The following is a 19,399-nucleotide window of genomic DNA, read 5'->3' on the forward strand; positions in this document are numbered from 1 at the left end:
CGGAATCCAAACAACTATCTTTGAGCTCCTGGATGTTTAGGTTGTGGTTTAAATTGTGACAACATATTCGAACGTGGTCTTAGCTACATTTTCCCTCTACGTATACCATCAAGTCCATCTTCCTCTCAAGTCTATCTTCCAACCTCTGAAGCCATGAAAGGTCCAGACACGGCAACAGTTCTTTCATGTGACGAAGGAGTGGAATTATTCTTATTGCAATCAAGTATTTTATCGGTTCCTGCATCATTTGATAGATTGTTTCACGAGCTCATGGATTTCAAAGCAAGTGAACTGCCCGGGCAGATTCGCGGAAATCGGGAAGGGACAGCGTTAAGCCTATCAGCGCCTGGTCACCTGACCTTTTCCGCGGGAAGCTGTCAGGGCCATATCTTTCTCGGCGCGCACTTGACAACCTCAAATTCATATATCATGGCCACTCCAACTCGAAGCCTGCGACATTTGTCGTCCGTGAGGACGAAGACTGCCTCTCCAGTGACGTCGCTCACTACCCACCTCATCTACCGCACCTACGCCACCACCGACGGCAGCTCCGCAACATCCACACCAGGAATCACCCGGCGGCGAAAGACTTCTTTCCAAGATAAACTAAATGCCGGCCCCTCCTTCAGCGATTTTGTCTCCGGCGGCGGGGACAACGGCCCCCTCGAGCCCAACGAAGCTTATGCCCTGAAAACAGCCATGGTTGGACCCGCCGGCCGCAAGAAGGAAATGACCCGACTCCCCTCATGGCTGAAGACCCCGATCCCCGACTCAAAGAACTACCAACGCCTGAAGAAAGATCTTCGCGGCCTGAACCTGCACACCGTCTGCGAGGAAGCCCGCTGCCCTAATATCTCCGACTGCTGGGGCGGCAGCGACAAATCCGCTGCAACCGCCACCATTATGCTGATGGGCGATACGTGCACGCGCGGCTGCCGCTTCTGCAGCGTGAAGACCAACCGTGCCCCCGCCCCGCTGGACCCTCACGAACCCGAGAACACCGCTGAAGCGATTGCGCGGTGGGGTCTGGGCTACGTTGTCCTGACGACTGTGGATCGCGACGACCTCGCGGACGGCGGCGCCCGGCACTTCGCCGAGACGGTGATCAAGATCAAGCAGAAGGCGCCCAACATCCTTGTCGAGTGTCTGACCGGTGACTACCGGGGTGACACGGAGATGGCAAAGCTGGTTGCGCGATCAGGTCTGGATGTGTACGCGCACAACGTCGAGACCGTCGAGGCACTCACGCCGTATGTGCGTGATCGCCGTGCTACCTTCCAGCAATCGCTTCGGGTGCTGAAGGCGGCGAAGGAGGCGAAGCCAGATCTCATTACCAAGACATCTCTGATGCTGGGCTTTGGAGAGACGGATGAGCAGCTTTGGGATGCGCTGCGGCAACTGCGGGCTGTTGATACCGATGTTGTTACTTTCGGCCAGTACATGCGCCCTACCAAGCGGCATATGGCTGTTGAGGAGTATGTGACTCCGGATCGCTTTGAGCTGTGGCGCCAGCGGGCGCTTGATATGGGTTTCTTGTATTGTGCTTCCGGGCCGCTGGTCCGGAGTAGCTACAAGGCGGGTGAGGCTTTCATTGAGAATGTTCTCAAGAAGCGTCGCTCTGGAGCTGGTGCTGCGAAGGGTGCCGTCAATGACACTGTTGTTGCGGCCAATGAAGCTACCCATTAGTTGGGCGGAATTTCAAATAATAGACATGTTCCATGGGCTCCAGACGGGAATTCCTCGTGGTGGTTGAGCAGAACCTATGGTTCATTGGCGGGGGCGTTGATATTGCATTATTGGTTTGGGTCAAGGTGTTATCTCTCTTTCACTATTTCAACATGCAGTTCTTGTATCACCATAAGCGGTTCCTGTACAGCTGTATCGCGCAGGCTTATCTAAATTCATTTCTAAATTCTCCAGGCCTCTTATCCCTTCCCTTCCTCACGCCCGCCTTTGCAGAAGGGCACTGGGGTCCAATCAGATCTAGTACTCGCTATGAATGATTTATACCGGGAGGACCGTAGGACCGGATTCTTGTTCAGAATTTAGAGAAAGCATACGACTAGCAAGCAGACGGTTGCTGCTAACTGAAGAAGTTGGACATCTGGGTTCGAACCCTGAATTCTAAGCTAGATAGATCTACTGATCAGTAAACCTGGCGTGACCATACGACTTTATATCAAGAGGGCGATCATGTTATAAACTCGCCAAATCCTCCATATCTAATTTAAATGAGCCGAGACAGAGGGGGAAAATAAGAGAAAGAAAGAAAAGCAAAAGGGTATTGTTCGTTCAATGCACTTATTGGGCTTGCGTCCTTCACTCGGTGACTAAAATTGTATTCCTTGGCTTCGTACTCCATAATCAGTTATTCATCTCAATCAACTCCTCGATGTCTTCCTTCTCCAATCCAAGCAGGTACAGAATATCAACCAAGCTTTCTCCGTTAATGCGGGTGGGCGCTTCAAGCTGCACCTTAGACTTGGCACGCCAGGCAACGCCGAGTCCAGCAGCATCAAGCATGAGCAGATCATTCGCGCCATCGCCGACCGCTATGGTTTGAGAGAGAGGGATTTTGTTTTGCTCAGCGATGGACTTCAGAAGAGAGCACTTCTGGACTGCATCGATGATGGGGTAGGAGTCGACCAGTTTTCCGGTCAGAGTTTGTGTGGCGGTGTCGACTTCCAACTAAAGAAAGGGGGAAACATTAGTTCGTTGCCGCCAGTTGAAAGGGGATAAGACGCTTACATGGTTGGCGACTGCATAATCCAGACCCAGTTGTTCTGCCAGCCAGTCGGCTAATGGCTGGAAGCCACCACTCAAGACTGCCATTTTGTATCCGAGGGCCTTCAAAGCCCGGCACAGCTCGCGAGCGCCTGGGGCAATAGTGATCACGGACTTGAGCTTTTCGAACACATCCGCTGGAACGCCCTTCAGAAGCGCAACGCGCTCCTTCAGTGATGCAGAGAAGTCTAATTCACCGTTCATTGCGCGCTCGGTGATTTCCTACGTCGATGGGATTAGGGATTAGCTTATCAGGCTGGCCGAGGTGGGAAGGAACCGGCGACGTACCGAAACCTCCTTCTCCACGCCAACGAACTTGGCAATCTCATCAATGACCTCATTCTTAATGAGAGTACTATCCATATCAAATATAGCGAGGCGCTTATGTCGGCGGAACACACTCTCTTTCTGCAAAACGACCTCAACGTTCCACTCGCGCTCAAAGCGCCAAATACTCTCGTGCTTCCGCAGATCCTTGAAGGAGAGATACTTCGGATCTGGCGGCGGGGAGAATGTGACCTCGACTACACGAGGTTGCTCGGTACGGTCCAGACAGCGATGTGAAGTAGTCGTGCGCTGGTATGGGGTTGGGAGAGCCTCGAGGATCTGCAGGAAATTGGTCAAGCACAGCTGGGACACGTAAGGCCCGTATAAGTGATCTAGCGGCTCCGGCTCTGGGGCAGGTGGCTCGCGCGGGAATTTGTCCATGTCGGCCGTGGGCGCAGAGCCCTCGGGCACCTGGGGCGAGGGGAGTCTTTCGCCTGAGGTGGGATTTGGGGATGCATCGGGATGGAAGTGGGGGTGGACCGGGTTGGCGGATTTGTAGTAGATCGTAGCGACGATGCGAGGGGTACCGGTCGGTAGTGAATTGGCCTGAGGGTGGAAGATGCTGTGGATAATGCCGCTGTCGGTGACTCGCTCGGGGTCTGGGCTGATAGGGTTGGCTATTTTCAAGGTCTCCTCCATCTGCGCGCCGAGGACCTCCCCGATAGTCTGGTTAATGGGGATTGGCGGCTTATATTGCTGGTGGTCCTGAAGGAATGAGCTGCTGCGCATCTGGCCGAGAGAAGGCCGCTGGCGGGAAGGGATGGACTGTGCCATGATGAGGCTGATTGTTGAACTTTTGTGGTTGCAGCTCCTCCTGACAGGGAAAATGGTGAACGGCACGTGGGTAGGAGTGTGCTTGTTTGTTGCACATTTGGTTCCCCTCGATCCCTCGAACGGGGTAAGCTGTGTTCGAGAAATACGGAGTAAAGTTACAGGCCCGCCCTGCGGCGGCTGGGATGGGCCGGAATTACATTACATGGTCGGTATTTTTGTTACGACAGTCTGGACATTTTGGCTCTCAACTTCTCAATTGGACCCTAGTAGTTCGAACTTGATGGATATTTTGCAGAGTACCCTACCAAAGGTCGGGTTTCGCTGGGTCCTCCTTCTCCTTCGAAGTCTGTATGTCTGTGCGAGTCAAAGCATATCGAAGAAATGAAATGCAGGGACATGGCAGGAATCCGTTAGGCGCACAGGTGTACGCGCTGATTCCAGATCATCAGCGCACCAAGATCAGACCCAAGGGCAGCTTTTCCGAGTTCTGTTCATTTATCGAGTAATTTAGCCGCAGTTGCATAATGATCTTTCATCAGCAGGCATCCTGGGGAAATCCTATAGTCTTGGGGAATATTCGCAGCGTCGGGCCTCTGGCTCGATGTAGGGTTACCGGTACACGTGACAGTGCCTCCGAAGGAAACATCCCAAGATATTATTAGAAGCAAGGCAGATCGTGGAATGCGGTTCAAATATGGGAGGCGGAGGTCAAGGCTACCGAAAGTATGATAGTGAACTCTAAGGGAGTTTGATCGTAAAAAGGTCATTATCATTGTATTCGACTCCCTCACTGGGGTGTCGAACTTCTATGTACATGTTGGAGAGAAATCTGCAACTTGAATCTAATACTTTTCCAGGGTCGAAGCCCTTGGTCGTAGGAAAGGTAGGCGTCAGAGCTCGAGAATGCGGCTTCTGAAATTTGGTCCGTAACGCTGAAACGTAAAAGAAAGAACGGGCAAAAAGCTAAAGGTATCATCCAACCAACGCCGATGGATATGCGATAGGAAATGCAAGATATAAATGAAGAGGCTATCACTGAGCAGCAGTAGAGAGCTGAGAGTGAAGTGCTTGGGTCAGGGCCTCTTCCTGGCGCTTGCGTTCCATCTCCATCAAGTACTGGGCGTACTTGGAGCGGGGGTTGTGGATACCACACTCAGTCTTCTGCTGACCCTTCCAGCGACCAGAGCGCTCATCCTCGTTATCGGCGACAGGCTGGGTGGAGTGCCAGTCACCAACACTCTTATAGCCACGGTCAAGCAACACGTTGTAGGGGACGTTGTTCTCCCGGACGTACTGCTTGACTTGGTCGAAAGACCAGTTAGCCAAGGGGTTGACCTTGATCAGGCCGGCTTCGTCGACTTCGATAACGTCGAGGTCACCGCGCTTGCCACCTTGGCTGCGGCGACGGCCAGTGAGAACGGCGTGAACGTTCAGCTCGCGGTAAGCCCGCTGAGCAGGCTCAACCTTGGCAACCCAGTCATAGAGCTGGTCATCGGTCTCCCAAAGACGGGCACCATACTTAGCTTCAAACTCGGCGGTGGTTTCGGCACCGGCAGGCTTGTATACATGGATATTGTTGAGAGGATATTGCTTGCGTACCCGGTCAACCAGGTCCAGGGTCTCTTGAAAGTGGTACAGAGTGTCGAGGAAGATCAAATCAACCATCTGGGGGCGAGGAATATCAAGTTTGGACATCATGTCCAAAGTGACCAGGCCGGTCAGGCCGAAGGCAGTTGTTTGGAAGAGATGGGGCAGTGACGTGATGCACCATCGGAGAATTTCTGAATACCATGAGTCAAAATAAGAACTTTTGTATCATTGAGGGGGGCTCGAAGAGATAATACATACCCTGAGGCTCAAGGAATTGCAGCTGACGATTCAGAAACTTGAGATGGGGCTTGGTGAAGACGATCTCTGGGATGTATTCCTCGCTGGAACCGCCGCTCACATAGCCAGACTCGGTGATAGAGTCACGAGAATCCATGACGTCCATCTCGGAGGGGTATTGAACGGGTGCTTTGGCAGGCATCGTGATAAACGAGTCGAGTGTGTGAAATAGAAGTATAGACAGGCCGGGTAAAGATGCAAGGCTAAGGGATCACACAATAGCTCGAAAGATGGAAGACCAAAGTCGAAGGCAGAACCAGGAATAGACAATTGGAGAATATAAGCAAGAGATCCGGAACAAGCACGACATCGGAGCCTTCGTCCCTGGCAGCTCCTCGGGCATTGAACGCATCGACCCTCATTCTGCCGCGTTGCGATCGCGCAATCGCATATTACCGCCTGCCTTTTTAGGCCAAGGTTGCTGAAAAATTCGGTTCCTTTGGCTTCCGGAGCGAAATGCTTGCAATCACGCAATCACGCAATACTTGCGCTCTGGGTCTCTGCCGCTCCCCCTACCATAATGAACGCGAGATTGCGAACCGATGATGCTCGCCGGCCACTCCACAAAGCCTGAAAGCCCCATGGTTTCGGGTCCTCTTCCGTGCTAGTTGGTTGTGATAAGCTGAGCCTTTTGCCGGATGATAAATCATGACTTTGCAGGCTTGCCCCCTCCTGGACAAGGCATTGATCCCACTGACCCGGACCCAGTTATATTACGGCGCTGACCAATGCAGCTCTTGGACCTGCAGTTGAGTCATCTGTAAGAAAACGTCAGTACCTTCTAGAAATCCGGGGCGTATCTTTAAGCACTATACAGTAGGATCTAATGGTGTCGCGGTGGCGGGGAAGACGCCTTGGGGCTTCCAACTGGAATACGGCGTGTAGTTGTCTCGCCCCCGACTCGTACATCCCGCTCTAGATTGGCACGTGACGCGACCGGCCTTAGAGCTCCAGTTTGTGGTCATTCTTACATCACAATCCAGGTCCGGTGTTTACTTACACTGCGTAGTAGATCTATGTTGATTGTGTATCGGACACAGTCCACATTGTAGCTCAAATCTGGGACTGCTTCGATATTGACATGCTGCCAGATATATTGCCTCTTGCTAGCTCTACTTACTGCTATCATAGAGAAAGGCTCATACAGTATGATACGTCGACTCAGTACATATCCAAGTGGCAACCGAGGATCATATGTTTTATGGTTCTAGCAAGGGCCTCCACTTAAATTCAACAGCACTGGTCGATGCCTTTGGATCTTCACATCCCGCAATAAAGACCGTCCCTCGGTTATTCGTGAGCATGCTATTAACATGCCATGCCCCCAATAGCATGAAGCAGTTGACGACGGAATCTGTCCACTGCTAGGCAAGGCTCGAGTAGTAGAGCATCGTGGATGGTACTTGCACGCAGTGCCGGTGCATCTCTTGGCTTGGCTCCATCAACATGGTGAAAATTGTTCTTATCAAGGGGTTTCTAGAGGCTCCCTTTGGTGGGATAAGTAAGGTGGCTTGTTGAAGAACCTGATATTGTACATGTCCATTATCGAAATAGGTGCCATGATCCTGGTTACAATGAGGATTTTCTTTCCTTCTGTGGAGCTTTGTATCATACCTGATGCAAGTTCCGTTCTTCAAAGACTTCCCATGGTTAAGTGGTGATTCTGATATATGCCACCAGTGTCTGACTTTGGTTAAGGCCGTGACGGATACAAGCGCCGGATACCGATGGAACTGTACTCGGCGCCACGACTTCACGTTAGGGCTTACTATTTGTACCAGAATAATAAGTACAGCTGCTATCAAAGAAAAAAAGAATCGAAAAGAAAAAGGAAACAACGAGAACGGAAAGATCCCAGTATGAAAAGCCCCAAATGCCTCTACGCCTAAGCTTGTAAGAGAGAAATCAGCTGCTCAGTCTCTTGTCTCTTGAGTTGACAGCAGAGAGCGGGCATGGTTCGATTCTGTTGGGCTGGGGGTATTCGGTGCCGAATATTTTCAAAAGGAATGGCAGGCTATTTGCGGACTGTAGCGCATCTTGTCGGCTTATCGATTCATGACCATGTCCCTGATTTCGCTATGGAACAGCATACCTGTGTAAGTTCGGATGAACCTCGTGTGAGAACTGGCCTAGGCATTCATCACAGCATGTGCGACCATTCACACTGCAAGCAGTACATGGAGATATACCGTCACAGGTCACACGGCTTTTGGCACACTGTCGCATGCTTTGCGTCGGCGCTCTCTGTCTTGGTCGGTGCCCGGTGGAGGTTGAGACCTGATCTTGAGACGGCATTGGTAATGCCTGCAGAGGGAATCACTACCATATAATATTAGCCCGACTTGGCATAGAATAAGATCAGAAATAAAATTCATACTTTCTCAAATATTTCTTCCCACACAAATTGCATTGCACAGAGGATTATCGGCCACCTAATCGGCGGTACGGGCCGCATTCTGGGGTTATCCGAGAACACTCACGCGACGCTTCATGTCTTCGTAGATGGATCCGACGAGAGAATCCAATCTGGCAGGCTGAAGAAGTATAACCCGTGATTGGCATTGATTTATTCTGCCATATTCCGGTTGAACTTCAAGTTCTAGGCTGGTCGCTCATGCGAGGGTTGCGTAGGGACGGTACGTTTCGGTCGGGGATAACTTACTGGAAATACGAATACGAGCACGATTCATCTGATTTACCCGGAGATATTTGCTTTCCCCTAGCTCCGGTTAAAAGGGGCTTGCATAATCCTAGCTCTGTGTACATGAACTTATACAAAAAGAAAAGACATTACATCAAGGGAGATTGTATTTGAATGACGCTAGAATTGACTTTCCACTGAATTAAATACCCACGCTTGGAAAGTCCATGTTCACAGTCCTGTTGCCAGCCATACTGGCTCCATGCTACGAGGCCTACCTAGGTAGATAACCTAGGAAGAAGCAGGCAGCACCCAGGTAGTCACAGACTCGCTGGGGACATTGCCACTCCATTCCTGGCCACTGTTAGTAGAGACAGTGACATAAACGTCATTGCTGAAAAGGTTCTCAATAACAACCGACAGGCTTCCATCGGGGTTGAGAGAAGCAACAGACTGAATACCAGTACCGTCACTGTAAGAATAACTCCCGCTTCCATCAAGGATGATAGCACCCGTGGGAATGAACTTGCTGAACTGCGCGATCATGTAGTAAGATGTCTCGAACGTGTAGCCTCCGTTGTCACCAATAGTGACCAAACCGGCGCAGTCGGAACACCCACCACTGGATAAGTGAGGCCCGTCATTGGAGTTGGTCCCGAGGGTCCAGGCAATAACGCCCTGGGCCCAGTTCTGCAGGGGTCCCATAGTGAAGTCGGCGGCCTGGTTCCATGAGCCCTTTGGAGTCCAGCATTCAGTCATGTATTGGTTTACAGAAGGATTCTCGTTGTGGAAGGAGGTGAGGACGGTCCAGTTGACCGGGTTTGCGTAGCAGTGCCATGCGACCGAGTCAACGTACTGACCGGCGTCGTTGATGACGGTCTGGGGATAATCGGAGTTGTCTGTACATTGTTAGAGTATATCCGGCTTAAAATCCCTGTTGTAACCCAACATACCCGTGTTGTGGTCGTACGCCCAAATACCGGTGCTTAGACCAGCGTTGGATAAAGCAGGACCGACGTATTTCTGGATCAATTGTGCCGACTCATCGGCGTAGACATACATAGTAGGGTAGCCCGACTGGCTGTTCAGAGGCTCGTTCTGAATGGTGATAGCGTCGATCGAAGCGCCTTGATCCTTGTAGGCCTGGATGTACTTGACAAAGTACTGAGCAAAGGCGCTTGCGTAGCCGGAGGTGCCAACGCCGCTTCCCAAGTAACCATCATTCAGGTTGTTGTTATCCGTGGAGCCATCGAGTTTGCCATTCAGCTTCATCCAACCGGGAGCACTCCATGAAGAGCCAAGAATCTTCATGCTTGACTTCAAAGACTTCATAGACGCCAGGAGCTTAGCCATGGCCGTTCCCCGGTCCCCCAGCCCAAAACTCGCGAGCGATGTGTCAGGGGAGCCGCCATTGTCATCATACGTGTAGGCCGGGTCGCCAGAAAGATCAGATGAAGCGATAGTGTGACGGAAGAGGGAGAAGTCAGCACCGGAGCTCGTCACCAGATCATTCAACAGGCTTTGTAGGTCTGAGCTAGAAAGCGTGTTGAATGAAGTGACAGTGGCATCGGTGACTGCCGCCCCGAAACCCACAATTGTTTGCTTGTGTCCATTGCTCGAATCGTCAACGGTCAGTTTCCATGTGGAGCTGGACCCGGGACTTCCAGCCCCCTGCACGGGCGCACTGATGGAAGAAAGCTTATAGTTGCCGGCAGAGTTGGAACTGTAGGCCGAGGCAGATCCTGCGCGCTTCTCAGCAGCTTGGGTAAAGGCAGCAAGACCGAGCAGAGTCAACACAAGCATGGTGATAGCTATATAGAACCTGACCCTGAAGGATAGCGGAGCATCCACGGGGGCCACATTGTGCTTTATATGTGCCCCAAAGAGCAATGCAAAAGGTCCTATGGGCGCACGGTGTGGAGTCTTCCAAGGTTGTTGACACGGTTTTGTTCACGGAGTTTAGGCACGAAACATGGCCCCCAATTGCACGAACGGTCAAGCCTTCTACGCCCCGATTTGGTTTCTCCTCGCCAATGGCAAACAAGTGGACCTCCAAATGCTTGATTCTAAGCCTATCCGGCTCGGAGAAACCGGCATATTATGATGCATGTGCCTTTTACACACCTTCAGGGGATATGCCGACGGACCCACAGCCATCACCCCGTCACTTCAGCTCAAGCCACAGCGCTACTAGACAATACGACTCTGTGATTATGCAGATCTCTAGTCCCGAATAGTATAATCGTCATACATATTATTTGAGGCATAATTAGCCCGAGTTTACCGAAAGTTTGCCGCAAATTGGCATAGCCCCAACCCTTCGAATAGCGCAATCCCTTGCTACATCTCCTGTAGAATAGGATTGTCACGCCCTTGATTTTGAAGAAACAGCAACTGAGATGTGTGGGAGTCTGTGACATATATGGATCATGCAGTCAATAGGATTTCCTTCAACCTGGAACCATATTCTAGTATTAGTCATACAGCATTTTCCTGTCCAGGTGATCGGCCCCAATCAACGATCTGCGACGTGATCCTCCCCGAGGGGCAACAGAGCACCGAACAAAACAGCCGTGCTTTCGAGTGCCTTCGATGAACGCGGAATGAGATATTCCTTCTCCAGGCAATTGGGAAAATATCAACAATGACGTGCGCAAATTTCAGGCCACCAGCAAACCCTGGTCTCTATGAAGGAAGCCTGAATCGCGCGAAAGCCACTTGAATTTGAATGCCTGGCTGGCGACAGCTATTTAACGTCTTGTTCATCTCAAGCAAAGAAGTCAATCAACATCTAGTTATCCTAGTGATCCAAAGAGCTCGGATCCAGTTTACTTCTTCCAAACAATGTCTTACCCCAATTACACGCTCGTTCCTGTGGAATCGGAGGACCTGCCGGTTCTGGCACAATTTCTTCACTCCTCGAAGCAGGCGCTCAGTATCAATCGTTTGATTTTCCTCGACTGGCCTAATGACAAGATCCAAATGAGAATGTACTCGGGGGCTGTCAAAGGCGGCTTCGAGGACCCCAGCATCAAGAACTTCAAGGCGGTCGATAACGACACCAAGGAAATCATCGGATACATTGCGTTTGCGAAGAAAGCCGTGGCCACGAAAGAGGAAATTGAGGCGCAAAACAAGAACTTTGCAGAACAGAAGACTCCCGAGGGAATAAACCCCCCCCTCTTTACGCCGAGGTGAACAATGCCATTCTGCAAATTTCTAAAGATTTCCACAAGATCGAGCACGTTGGTAAGAATTGTCCTGTGCCGCGTAGCCCGTTCATTGCTAACTTTATGTAGAACTTGTTTACATGTGTGTCAGAATTGAGCTGCAGAGACGTGGAATTGGTTCCAGTCTGGTGAAGCTTGCGACCGACCAGGCTAAGGAAGAGAACATTCCTTTTACAGCTTTTGCCGAGGCGCCTGCTTTAGGTTTCTTTGAGAAGCTGGGAATGCAGGAGACCAGACATGTGGATATAGATCTGCGTAAATATGCTGCGCCGAACTGCGGATTTGGACCTTTCCGATTGACCGGGATGATTTTGAACCCTTGATTTGGATCGCTTTCTACCCGTAAATCTAGCACGAAGGATTCCCTATATGAATACAATCATAGAATCTTGAAGGAGCTTTTTATTCACTGAGGTACCGACCTTCCTGCAATAGTAGACGTGAAAATTTGGGATCCTACAATAAAATGACTCCCCAAAAGGCCCGTACTAGCACGACTCTCCAGTAACGACATCTGACTTACCAAGCAACTTGCTTCCGTCATATGCCTCAACCCGCACGTATGCAGCGAAGGATTCCAAGTTAAATGAATTCTCAAAGCCGTCCTTAGCAACCTTTCCAAGCTGTGACAGGCTTTCCCTGGAGCTCCCACCATAAACGACCCAATCAGTCACGTCAGTAGCACCATTCCAGCTCATATAAACCACCTTATCACTACCACAGGCCTTGGGCGGGTAGTGAGGAGTGGCATGCCAGATCTGGCGGTAGGATCGGTAGGACATTACCAAGTCGTTCTCGCCGAAGGTCAGGGTCATACGGGGGTTGCCATCAGGGCCGAATTCCTTGATCTTCGGGATACTTCCGTAGCCAATAAGAGTGTTTCCATTGGGCAAGGGCCAGAATGATCCCTGGGAATCAGTGTAGATAGGATCCGTGGGATCTTCAAATACTTCCAGGAGTGTGGCGGTCTTCTCCTTTAAATCCAGGCTTAGCTTCAGACCGGAAGTGGTAGTGGTATTGTCCCAGTTGGTGTTGTTGTTGTTGAACCAATGGATCTCGACAGATGAGTCGGTCAAGTTATAGCCGCGAGCATGATGTTGCCATCTCTTTTATATCATTAGCATGTATTTGGATAATGCAGAGTGTACGGGTAGTACATACGAAGAGATCAGCGAAAGGCAGCACAAAGTCACCGCCATCGCCGCCATCAATTCGCCATTCAATGCCCCCCTTGCTGTCGAGCAGGTAGGTAGACCAAGTGTGACGAGAATTGACAAGGTACTTGTTCCCAATACGTTGCACGGCATTCATGTGGAACCAATCCCAGGGCGTTCCCTTGGTGCCGTCCCCTGCATCACCGCTGCTAAAAGTAGCCTTCGACTGATTGAAAGAGATACCGGCCTCGTAAGGGCTCCAGCGGAACACGGTCTCATTAGTCTTGACATCGATCTCGTAGAACATGGTATCCCATATCCACCCGTCTGGTGGACCGCCCACGGAAGTCAGGTTGGCGGTAGTCGCATTGACCGCAGTCACCAGGATAGTTCCTTCATCAGTGATGAAGGACTCGTGGAGATCGTTGTAGCAGTCGTGAGATGTTCCGTCGGAAGTGACAAAGTCGCCTTGAAGACAGATCTCGTAGATGGCACTGTAGGTATCGTCGACAATTGTAGTGGAACCGTATCCATGGCCGGTATTAGAGCCAGTACCCCGCCAATGGGACAAAACCGGTCTTCCATCAAGTTGTTGGACAAAGAGGTTGGTCTGCGGCTTCGCGGTGTCGCCGTTCCATACAAGCTCGCCATCATCAGTCATTATCATCGCCGAAGCAAGTTCCTTTGCAGCAATGTTGGCTCGGCTTTCAGTGGAAGGAGTGAAGAGGATCAGACCTTCTGCTATCGCCTCCTCATTTTTCTCAATGTCAAAGATGGGAGGATGAAAATCTGGTTCGGTCACGAATGTTTGATAGGGCCATTTCCCAGCCTCTGTAGTGGCATAAGCAGAGCCTATAGCCAGCAAGACAAGACTGGTCGTTGGACTTGTAAAAGATATCATACTGGCAGGAGCTTCAATGCTCAGATGTGGTGGTTAATTTTTTTCCTTTTTTTTGGAGATAAACCCCTGCTATTTCAGGGTTCTCTGATTTTGCAGAATGATGCAATCGCCATATTCGCCCAAAACAGTAGCATTGTCCGTCCCCGCTCACTAGATGGGCAGTTAACTTAGGTTCAAGTTATTAAATCGTAGCTAACAAAGCAATTGCGCAATCGTCCACTACGCGAAACAAGTACAGGGATTAATATATTAAGTACCCGGATGTAGAGCGGAGGTTCTCGACGCACGATAACTTTCGTCATTTTTAGGCTTTCTGAAACGTCCCGAGCGCCTTGCGGCTTAAATTACCGATCGATAAGATGGATGAGCACCTTCTTTGGCCAGTAGAATCGTTAGGCGTAACCGGCACGATGACGCCGTTGTCAATATGAGGCTGGTCAGCACGTGGGAACGCACACGCATGCAAAATCTGAGGATTCCAGTCTCCATATTATTTCATGCATGAAAGACATGCATTACCATGCGGTATTGGAAGGGGCCGGAGCTCGAGATCGCGCCCTGTCCTCCAAAGCGACCGGAGGGTTTCGCAGTTTCGGCGAAACTGCTCGAGTTCTCAACCGATCCGTGGCGTAGTCTCCAGGGGTAGGGTTTGTCCATCTTCAAGCTGAGCAACGAGCTAGCCGCTTTTTCTATCCGCGTCTACTCGAAGAATCTGGAGTAAAAGGGAATTCGACCTTAACTTGAACCCCGATACTTGCCCTGTGTCTGTGCTCATGGTTACGTGCACTGTCGTATTCGTATAGCGTTTGTGCATAATCAAGATTTGCACCCAGTCCAGCAGAATCACCTGATCTCTGCATCCTAAAGGGTAACACCTGGCGCTCTGATTCAGGAAATACGAGATTCGGTGGAGCGACCGAATGAAGTGGGGCCATCCCAGCAGCATACCGGCAATGATTCGAGACACCCATGGTCGCCTAGAGGAAAGCGTAGGATCAATCGTTTTTTGACGGGTAGTGGAAATCCTTTAGATAACACTCGAACTACCGTGGATGTCCAGAAACTCACAATGCTACCTGAGTAAACCGGGGCCTCTCCCCTAAAAGCTGCGCCAGCAAACGCCCGTTTTGCCCCAAAATAAAAGGGGGCCAGATCCTGCCGACGATGGAAGAAGATCGGAAGATCGCAGAGGCTGCTGAGATCAAGACGAATCCAGTTCATATACTCCAGATACCAACGCTCACAACGCCGCCACCGAGAATCCGGTGGTTACCGCGAGTGCCGCTCCCACGCGAGACCCAAGTTTCAAAGATTACCTTCGGGTGTTCAGTTATGCACGGCGATGGGACATTGCGCTCATGGCGGCGGCCGGGGTCGCCAGTATTGGAGCCGGAATCACGATGCCTCTCATGACGGTCGTCTTTGGGAGGCTGGTCGCCAATTTCAGCGAGTTTGGCGGGGGTAACGGGCCAACCAAGGCAGACTTCAGTCACACCTTGGACAGGCAGTGCTTGTACATGCTTGCCCTTTTCATCGCGCGCTTGGGTCTCAACTATATCAATAAGGTAAGATCGCCGTCACGCCTGGATGGGCGCAGTACTGAAGCTACCGCCGATAGTTCTCGTTCCGCATCATCGGCATTCGCATGTCGGCCAAGATCAGATTGCACTACCTTCAATCCTTGTTCGGCCAGACGGTCCATGTGTTGGATTCCATGCCGTCGGGCTCCGCTGCGGCCACCATTACAGCGACGGCAAACACCCTCCAGCTCGGAATTTCCGAGAAGCTGGGGATTTTCCTCGAGTACATGGCCACTATCATTTCCGCCATCGTGGTCGCATTCACTTACTCCTGGTCGGTAACGTTGGTCACTAGCTCAACATTATTGTTCATTGTCCTTGCCTTGGGATTCCTTCTCCCCTTGGCCATCAAATACCATGCACAACTCACCAAGGCCGAGTCAAAAGCCGATTCGGTTGCAGCCGAGGCCTTCAGTGCCATCCGTATGATTGCTTCGTGTGGAGCTGAGACTCGGACCGTCGAGAAATATTCGGAATGGATCCGCGAAGCCAGACAGGCAGGGCAAAAGATTGGCCCCGTTATAGCTGTCCAGATGGGTCTGATTTTCTTCAGTTTCCAAGCTGGGTTTGCTCTGGCTTTCTGGTTCGGCACCAAGTCTTATGTAGCGGGTCGTGTCGATAACGTGGGCACTGTCGTTGTTGTTTTAATGAGTGTAATGCTCATGGTGTATGTCGACCCGTTCCCCATTTCCACCCGATTTTTTTTCCAAGAATAGCAAGCTGACCAGGTGTAAGAACCTCTCTTTCTCAGGTCTCCGCACCGCTTATCGCAATTTCGAAGGCTTTAGTGGCTGCATCAGATTTCTTTGCTGTCATAGATACCCCCCGGCCGGTAGTCGGAACTATTCAGGAACCGGTGGTGAATTCGACTTCGGATATCATTTTCGAAGACGTCCACTTCGCTTATCCTAGTCGCCCCTCAAAGAAGATTCTGGATGGACTCAACTTGCGCATCCAAGCCAACAAAAGCACTGCTATAGTCGGTCCCAGTGGGTCGGGGAAGAGCACCATCGTGGGTCTCATTGAAGGATGGTATACCTTAAATGATCAGCCTACCATCGCCAAAATTATCGAAAAGAAAAAGAAGCAGAAGGGCAAGAAGGATGACGATGATGAGAGCGAGAATGGGAAGGAACCTCAAGCCTCTCTTGAAGACCTGGGACCCCGTGTGGCGCTCAAGGGCAGCATCTCTACTTGCGGCCACGAGATTAAAGATATCAACATCAAATGGTGGCGTTCGCAGATTGGCCTGGTGCAACAAGAACCATTTCTTTTCAATCAGACTATTCACCAAAATGTCGCTTCTGGCTTGATTGGAACCCAATGGGAAGACGAATCCGAGGAGAAGAAACGTGAAATGGTGAAAGAGGCCTGTAAAGAAAGCTTCGCAGACGAGTTCATCCACAAGCTGCCGGACGCCTATGACACACAAGTGGGTGAATCCGGAATCAAGCTCAGCGGTGGGCAACGACAACGAATCGCGATTGCTCGGAGCATCATCTCGAAGCCAAGTATTCTCATTCTGGATGAAGCCACTTCTTCAATCGATGTCCGCGGTGAAAGGATTGTACAGGCAGCTCTTGAAAGAGCGTCGAAGGGTCGCACCACGATCACCATCGCCCACCGGTTATCCACCATAAGAAACGCTGATCAAATCGTTGTCCTTCAACATGGGAAGATCGCCGAGCAGGGAACTCATGCCGCTCTGATGGCTAAGGCCGATGGTATCTACAAGGGCCTGGTCAATATGCAGCAGCTTTCTCTCGGGGAGGGAGACGAGAGTAATCCTGTGAGCCAAGAACGTCCAGACGCGATACCCGAGCCCGAGAAACACGCGATTGAAAGCAATGATGCCAAGTCAGAGAGAAGCTCGCGGTGGGAGAAGCTGAAGCTATTCAACAGCTTCGGACGACTTCTGCAGGAGCAAAGAAGCAGGTTTCCCTTCTACGCCCTTGCCTTGATCTTCTCCGCGGGGGCCGCCACTGCGGTTCCCCTGCAAGCATGGTTCTTTGCTCATGTTATCTCCGTTTTCTCAGAAACAGGACAACGTCTCCACCATGATTCGGCCTTCTGGTCCAAGTGGTGGGCTGTCCTCGCAGCCGGGGTTGGTGTCTGTTATTTCATTGTGATAGGAGTATCAACCAACGTCGAGCATTTCATTGCAGCCGTCTATCGCCAAGAATACTTCGAGTCAATCCTCCTACAGAAAATCTCGTACTTCGACCACGAGGACCATGCAACCGGTCAATTAACGGCCCGGCTTTCCAGCGACCCCAATTCTCTAAAGGAACTTCTAGGGGTGAACACATGTATGCTCCTGGTTGGAGTTTTCTCGCTCATCGGGTCTCTCGCCATATCCTTCGCGTACGGCTGGAAACTGGCGCTTGTCGCCTTATGCGTCATTCTACCCCTCAGTGTCGGAGCAAGCTTTCACCGGATCCGCTACGAGATGCAGTTCAACGAAATGAACGAAGCGGTTTTCAAAGAGAGCTCCAAGTTCGGAGCCGAATCGATCGGCGCGTTCCGGACTGTCTCTGCTCTGGTTATGGAAGATAGTATCTGCGACCGATACGAGAACCTCCTCCACGGCCACGTGGTGTCCGCGTACAAAAAGGCGCGATGGACTTCGCTCATCTTCGCGTTTGCAGACAGTATCGGCTTAGCGTGCCAGGCCCTCATCTTATGGTATGGCGGTCGTTTACTTCTCAGCGGGGAGTACAGCGTCTTTTCTTTCTTCGTGACTTATATGTCCGTAATCCAGGGAGCGGAGTCTGCTGGTCAATGGCTCAGCTTCGGACCAAATGCTATTTTGGCTTCGACGGCCGCAAATCGAATTATGGGTGTTCGCAGCACCCGCGTTAATACTGGACAGGGGTCTTCGGGCACTCTCCCCGACACGACCGAGGGCGTGAAAATCGAGTTCAAGGACGTGTACTTCAAACACCCTTATCGTGATATCCCGATCTTCAAGGGCCTGAACCTCACTATTGAAAAGGGGCAATACGCCGCCCTCGTTGGTGCCTCTGGGTCCGGAAAGACATCCATCGTTTCGCTCATCGAGCGGTTCTACGAGGTTGATGATGGCCGCGTCCTGTTGAACGGGCAAGATATCACCACTCTCGGTCTCCATGAATACCGCCGAGTTCTGTCACTGGTGGCTCAGGAGCCATCTCTCTTTGCGGGCACCATTCGTGAGAATATTCTGCTGGGTGTCAACGAAGGCGAGGTAACAGAAGAACAGCTGCACCAATGCTGCCGCGACGCAAACATCCATGATTTCATCATCTCTCTTCCTGAAGGATACAACACACAGATCGGCAGCAAGGGCGTCAGTCTCAGTGGAGGGCAAAAGCAGAGACTCTCGATCGCACGTGCCATAGTTCGGAGCCCACAGGTCCTGCTCTTGGACGAGGCGACAAGTTCGTTGGATTCTGAGAGCGAGAAGCTTGTACAGGCAGCATTTGAACGGGCTAGGAAGGGCCGCACTACGATTTCTGTGGCGCACCGCCTGGCTACAATCCAGAATGCAGATGTGATTTACGTTCTCGGAGAAGGCAAAGTGCTGGAGAAAGGCACGCACTCGGCACTCTTGAAATTGAGGGGGGGTTTATTGGCAGATGGTAAGCTAATAAGTTTCTGTTTGTCTTGCATTATATCGCTCGGCTAACACTGAACTAGTGTCAAAACCAGGCCCTCGATCTTTAGGGGTGGTGATCAGGAAAGGCCCATGTCAACCAATGGACTCCAAGTCAATGCTTCGCGTCATCTGTCTCGACTTCTAAAGGAATGCTTGTAAATTATCCATAGAAAACCTCCTCTTAATTTCAAAATCTCTCCCCCACTTTCAACTATGCACCTGATCATGTCTGCTACTACGTACAAGTAATAGGGAGACCTTCGGCAGCTGAAACTTGACATTGGACAACTTGAAGGACTGTAATATCAATATACATGTTCTGGGATATGTCTTTCTTCAGCTTGAGGTAGCGCTAGGCTAGATGAAACATTCTAAATGCTGGTGGTCCATATGCATCATCACCGCGTTCAAACTCGAATCTTTAAATAGCAGACCTTCTGTCAATAGCTGGGAGGGTAGCTGCAATACATCCACAGGCAACTCA

General features: G+C 51.0%; 7 protein-coding genes across 7 annotated transcripts; 3 read left to right on the forward strand and 4 right to left on the reverse strand.

Moving 5' to 3' along the window:
- Positions 1–429: 429 nt before the first annotated feature.
- On the forward strand, positions 430–1,686 carry N7468_009423 (lipoate synthase; the record flags this gene model as incomplete). Its single annotated transcript, XM_058478719.1, has 1 exon — positions 430–1,686. The coding sequence occupies one exon, from the start codon at positions 430–432 to the stop codon at positions 1,684–1,686; it is 1,257 nt and encodes a 418-aa protein (XP_058327049.1).
- Positions 1,687–2,364: 678 nt separating this feature from the next.
- Positions 2,365–3,885, reverse strand: N7468_009424 (phosphoserine phosphatase SerB; the record flags this gene model as incomplete). Its single annotated transcript, XM_058478720.1, has 3 exons — positions 2,365–2,688; positions 2,749–3,006; positions 3,073–3,885. 3 exons carry the CDS (start codon positions 3,883–3,885, stop codon positions 2,365–2,367), a joined length of 1,395 nt encoding a protein of 464 aa, XP_058327050.1.
- A 1,032-nt stretch (positions 3,886–4,917) lies between these two features.
- On the reverse strand, positions 4,918–5,914 carry met16 (phosphoadenylyl-sulfate reductase (thioredoxin); the record flags this gene model as incomplete). The annotated part of the gene is made up of 2 exons (XM_058478721.1): positions 4,918–5,666; positions 5,734–5,914. 2 exons carry the CDS (start codon positions 5,912–5,914, stop codon positions 4,918–4,920), a joined length of 930 nt encoding a protein of 309 aa, XP_058327051.1.
- Positions 5,915–8,704: 2,790 nt separating this feature from the next.
- Positions 8,705–10,216, reverse strand: N7468_009426 (glycoside hydrolase family 30 protein; the record flags this gene model as incomplete). Its single annotated transcript, XM_058478722.1, has 2 exons — positions 8,705–9,312; positions 9,367–10,216. The coding sequence occupies 2 exons, from the start codon at positions 10,214–10,216 to the stop codon at positions 8,705–8,707; spliced, it is 1,458 nt and encodes a 485-aa protein (XP_058327052.1).
- A 1,041-nt stretch (positions 10,217–11,257) lies between these two features.
- Positions 11,258–11,966, forward strand: N7468_009427 (uncharacterized protein; the record flags this gene model as incomplete). Its single annotated transcript, XM_058478723.1, has 2 exons — positions 11,258–11,607; positions 11,735–11,966. The coding sequence occupies 2 exons, from the start codon at positions 11,258–11,260 to the stop codon at positions 11,964–11,966; spliced, it is 582 nt and encodes a 193-aa protein (XP_058327053.1).
- A 165-nt stretch (positions 11,967–12,131) lies between these two features.
- N7468_009428 (arylsulfotransferase family protein) lies at positions 12,132–13,698 on the reverse strand (the record flags this gene model as incomplete). The annotated part of the gene is made up of 2 exons (XM_058478724.1): positions 12,132–12,749; positions 12,805–13,698. 2 exons carry the CDS (start codon positions 13,696–13,698, stop codon positions 12,132–12,134), a joined length of 1,512 nt encoding a protein of 503 aa, XP_058327054.1.
- A 1,358-nt stretch (positions 13,699–15,056) lies between these two features.
- On the forward strand, positions 15,057–18,945 carry N7468_009429 (ABC transporter ATP-binding protein; the record flags this gene model as incomplete). Its single annotated transcript, XM_058478725.1, has 3 exons — positions 15,057–15,263; positions 15,317–15,943; positions 16,030–18,945. The coding sequence occupies 3 exons, from the start codon at positions 15,057–15,059 to the stop codon at positions 18,943–18,945; spliced, it is 3,750 nt and encodes a 1,249-aa protein (XP_058327055.1).
- Between the last annotated feature and the right edge of the window lie 454 nt (positions 18,946–19,399).

The sequence above is a fragment of the Penicillium chermesinum genome (assembly GCF_028974085.1).
Source record: "Penicillium chermesinum strain IBT 19713 chromosome Unknown utg000007l:1.0-2695246.0:1.0-2697696.0, whole genome shotgun sequence".
Classification (NCBI taxonomy): domain Eukaryota; kingdom Fungi; phylum Ascomycota; class Eurotiomycetes; order Eurotiales; family Aspergillaceae; genus Penicillium; species Penicillium chermesinum.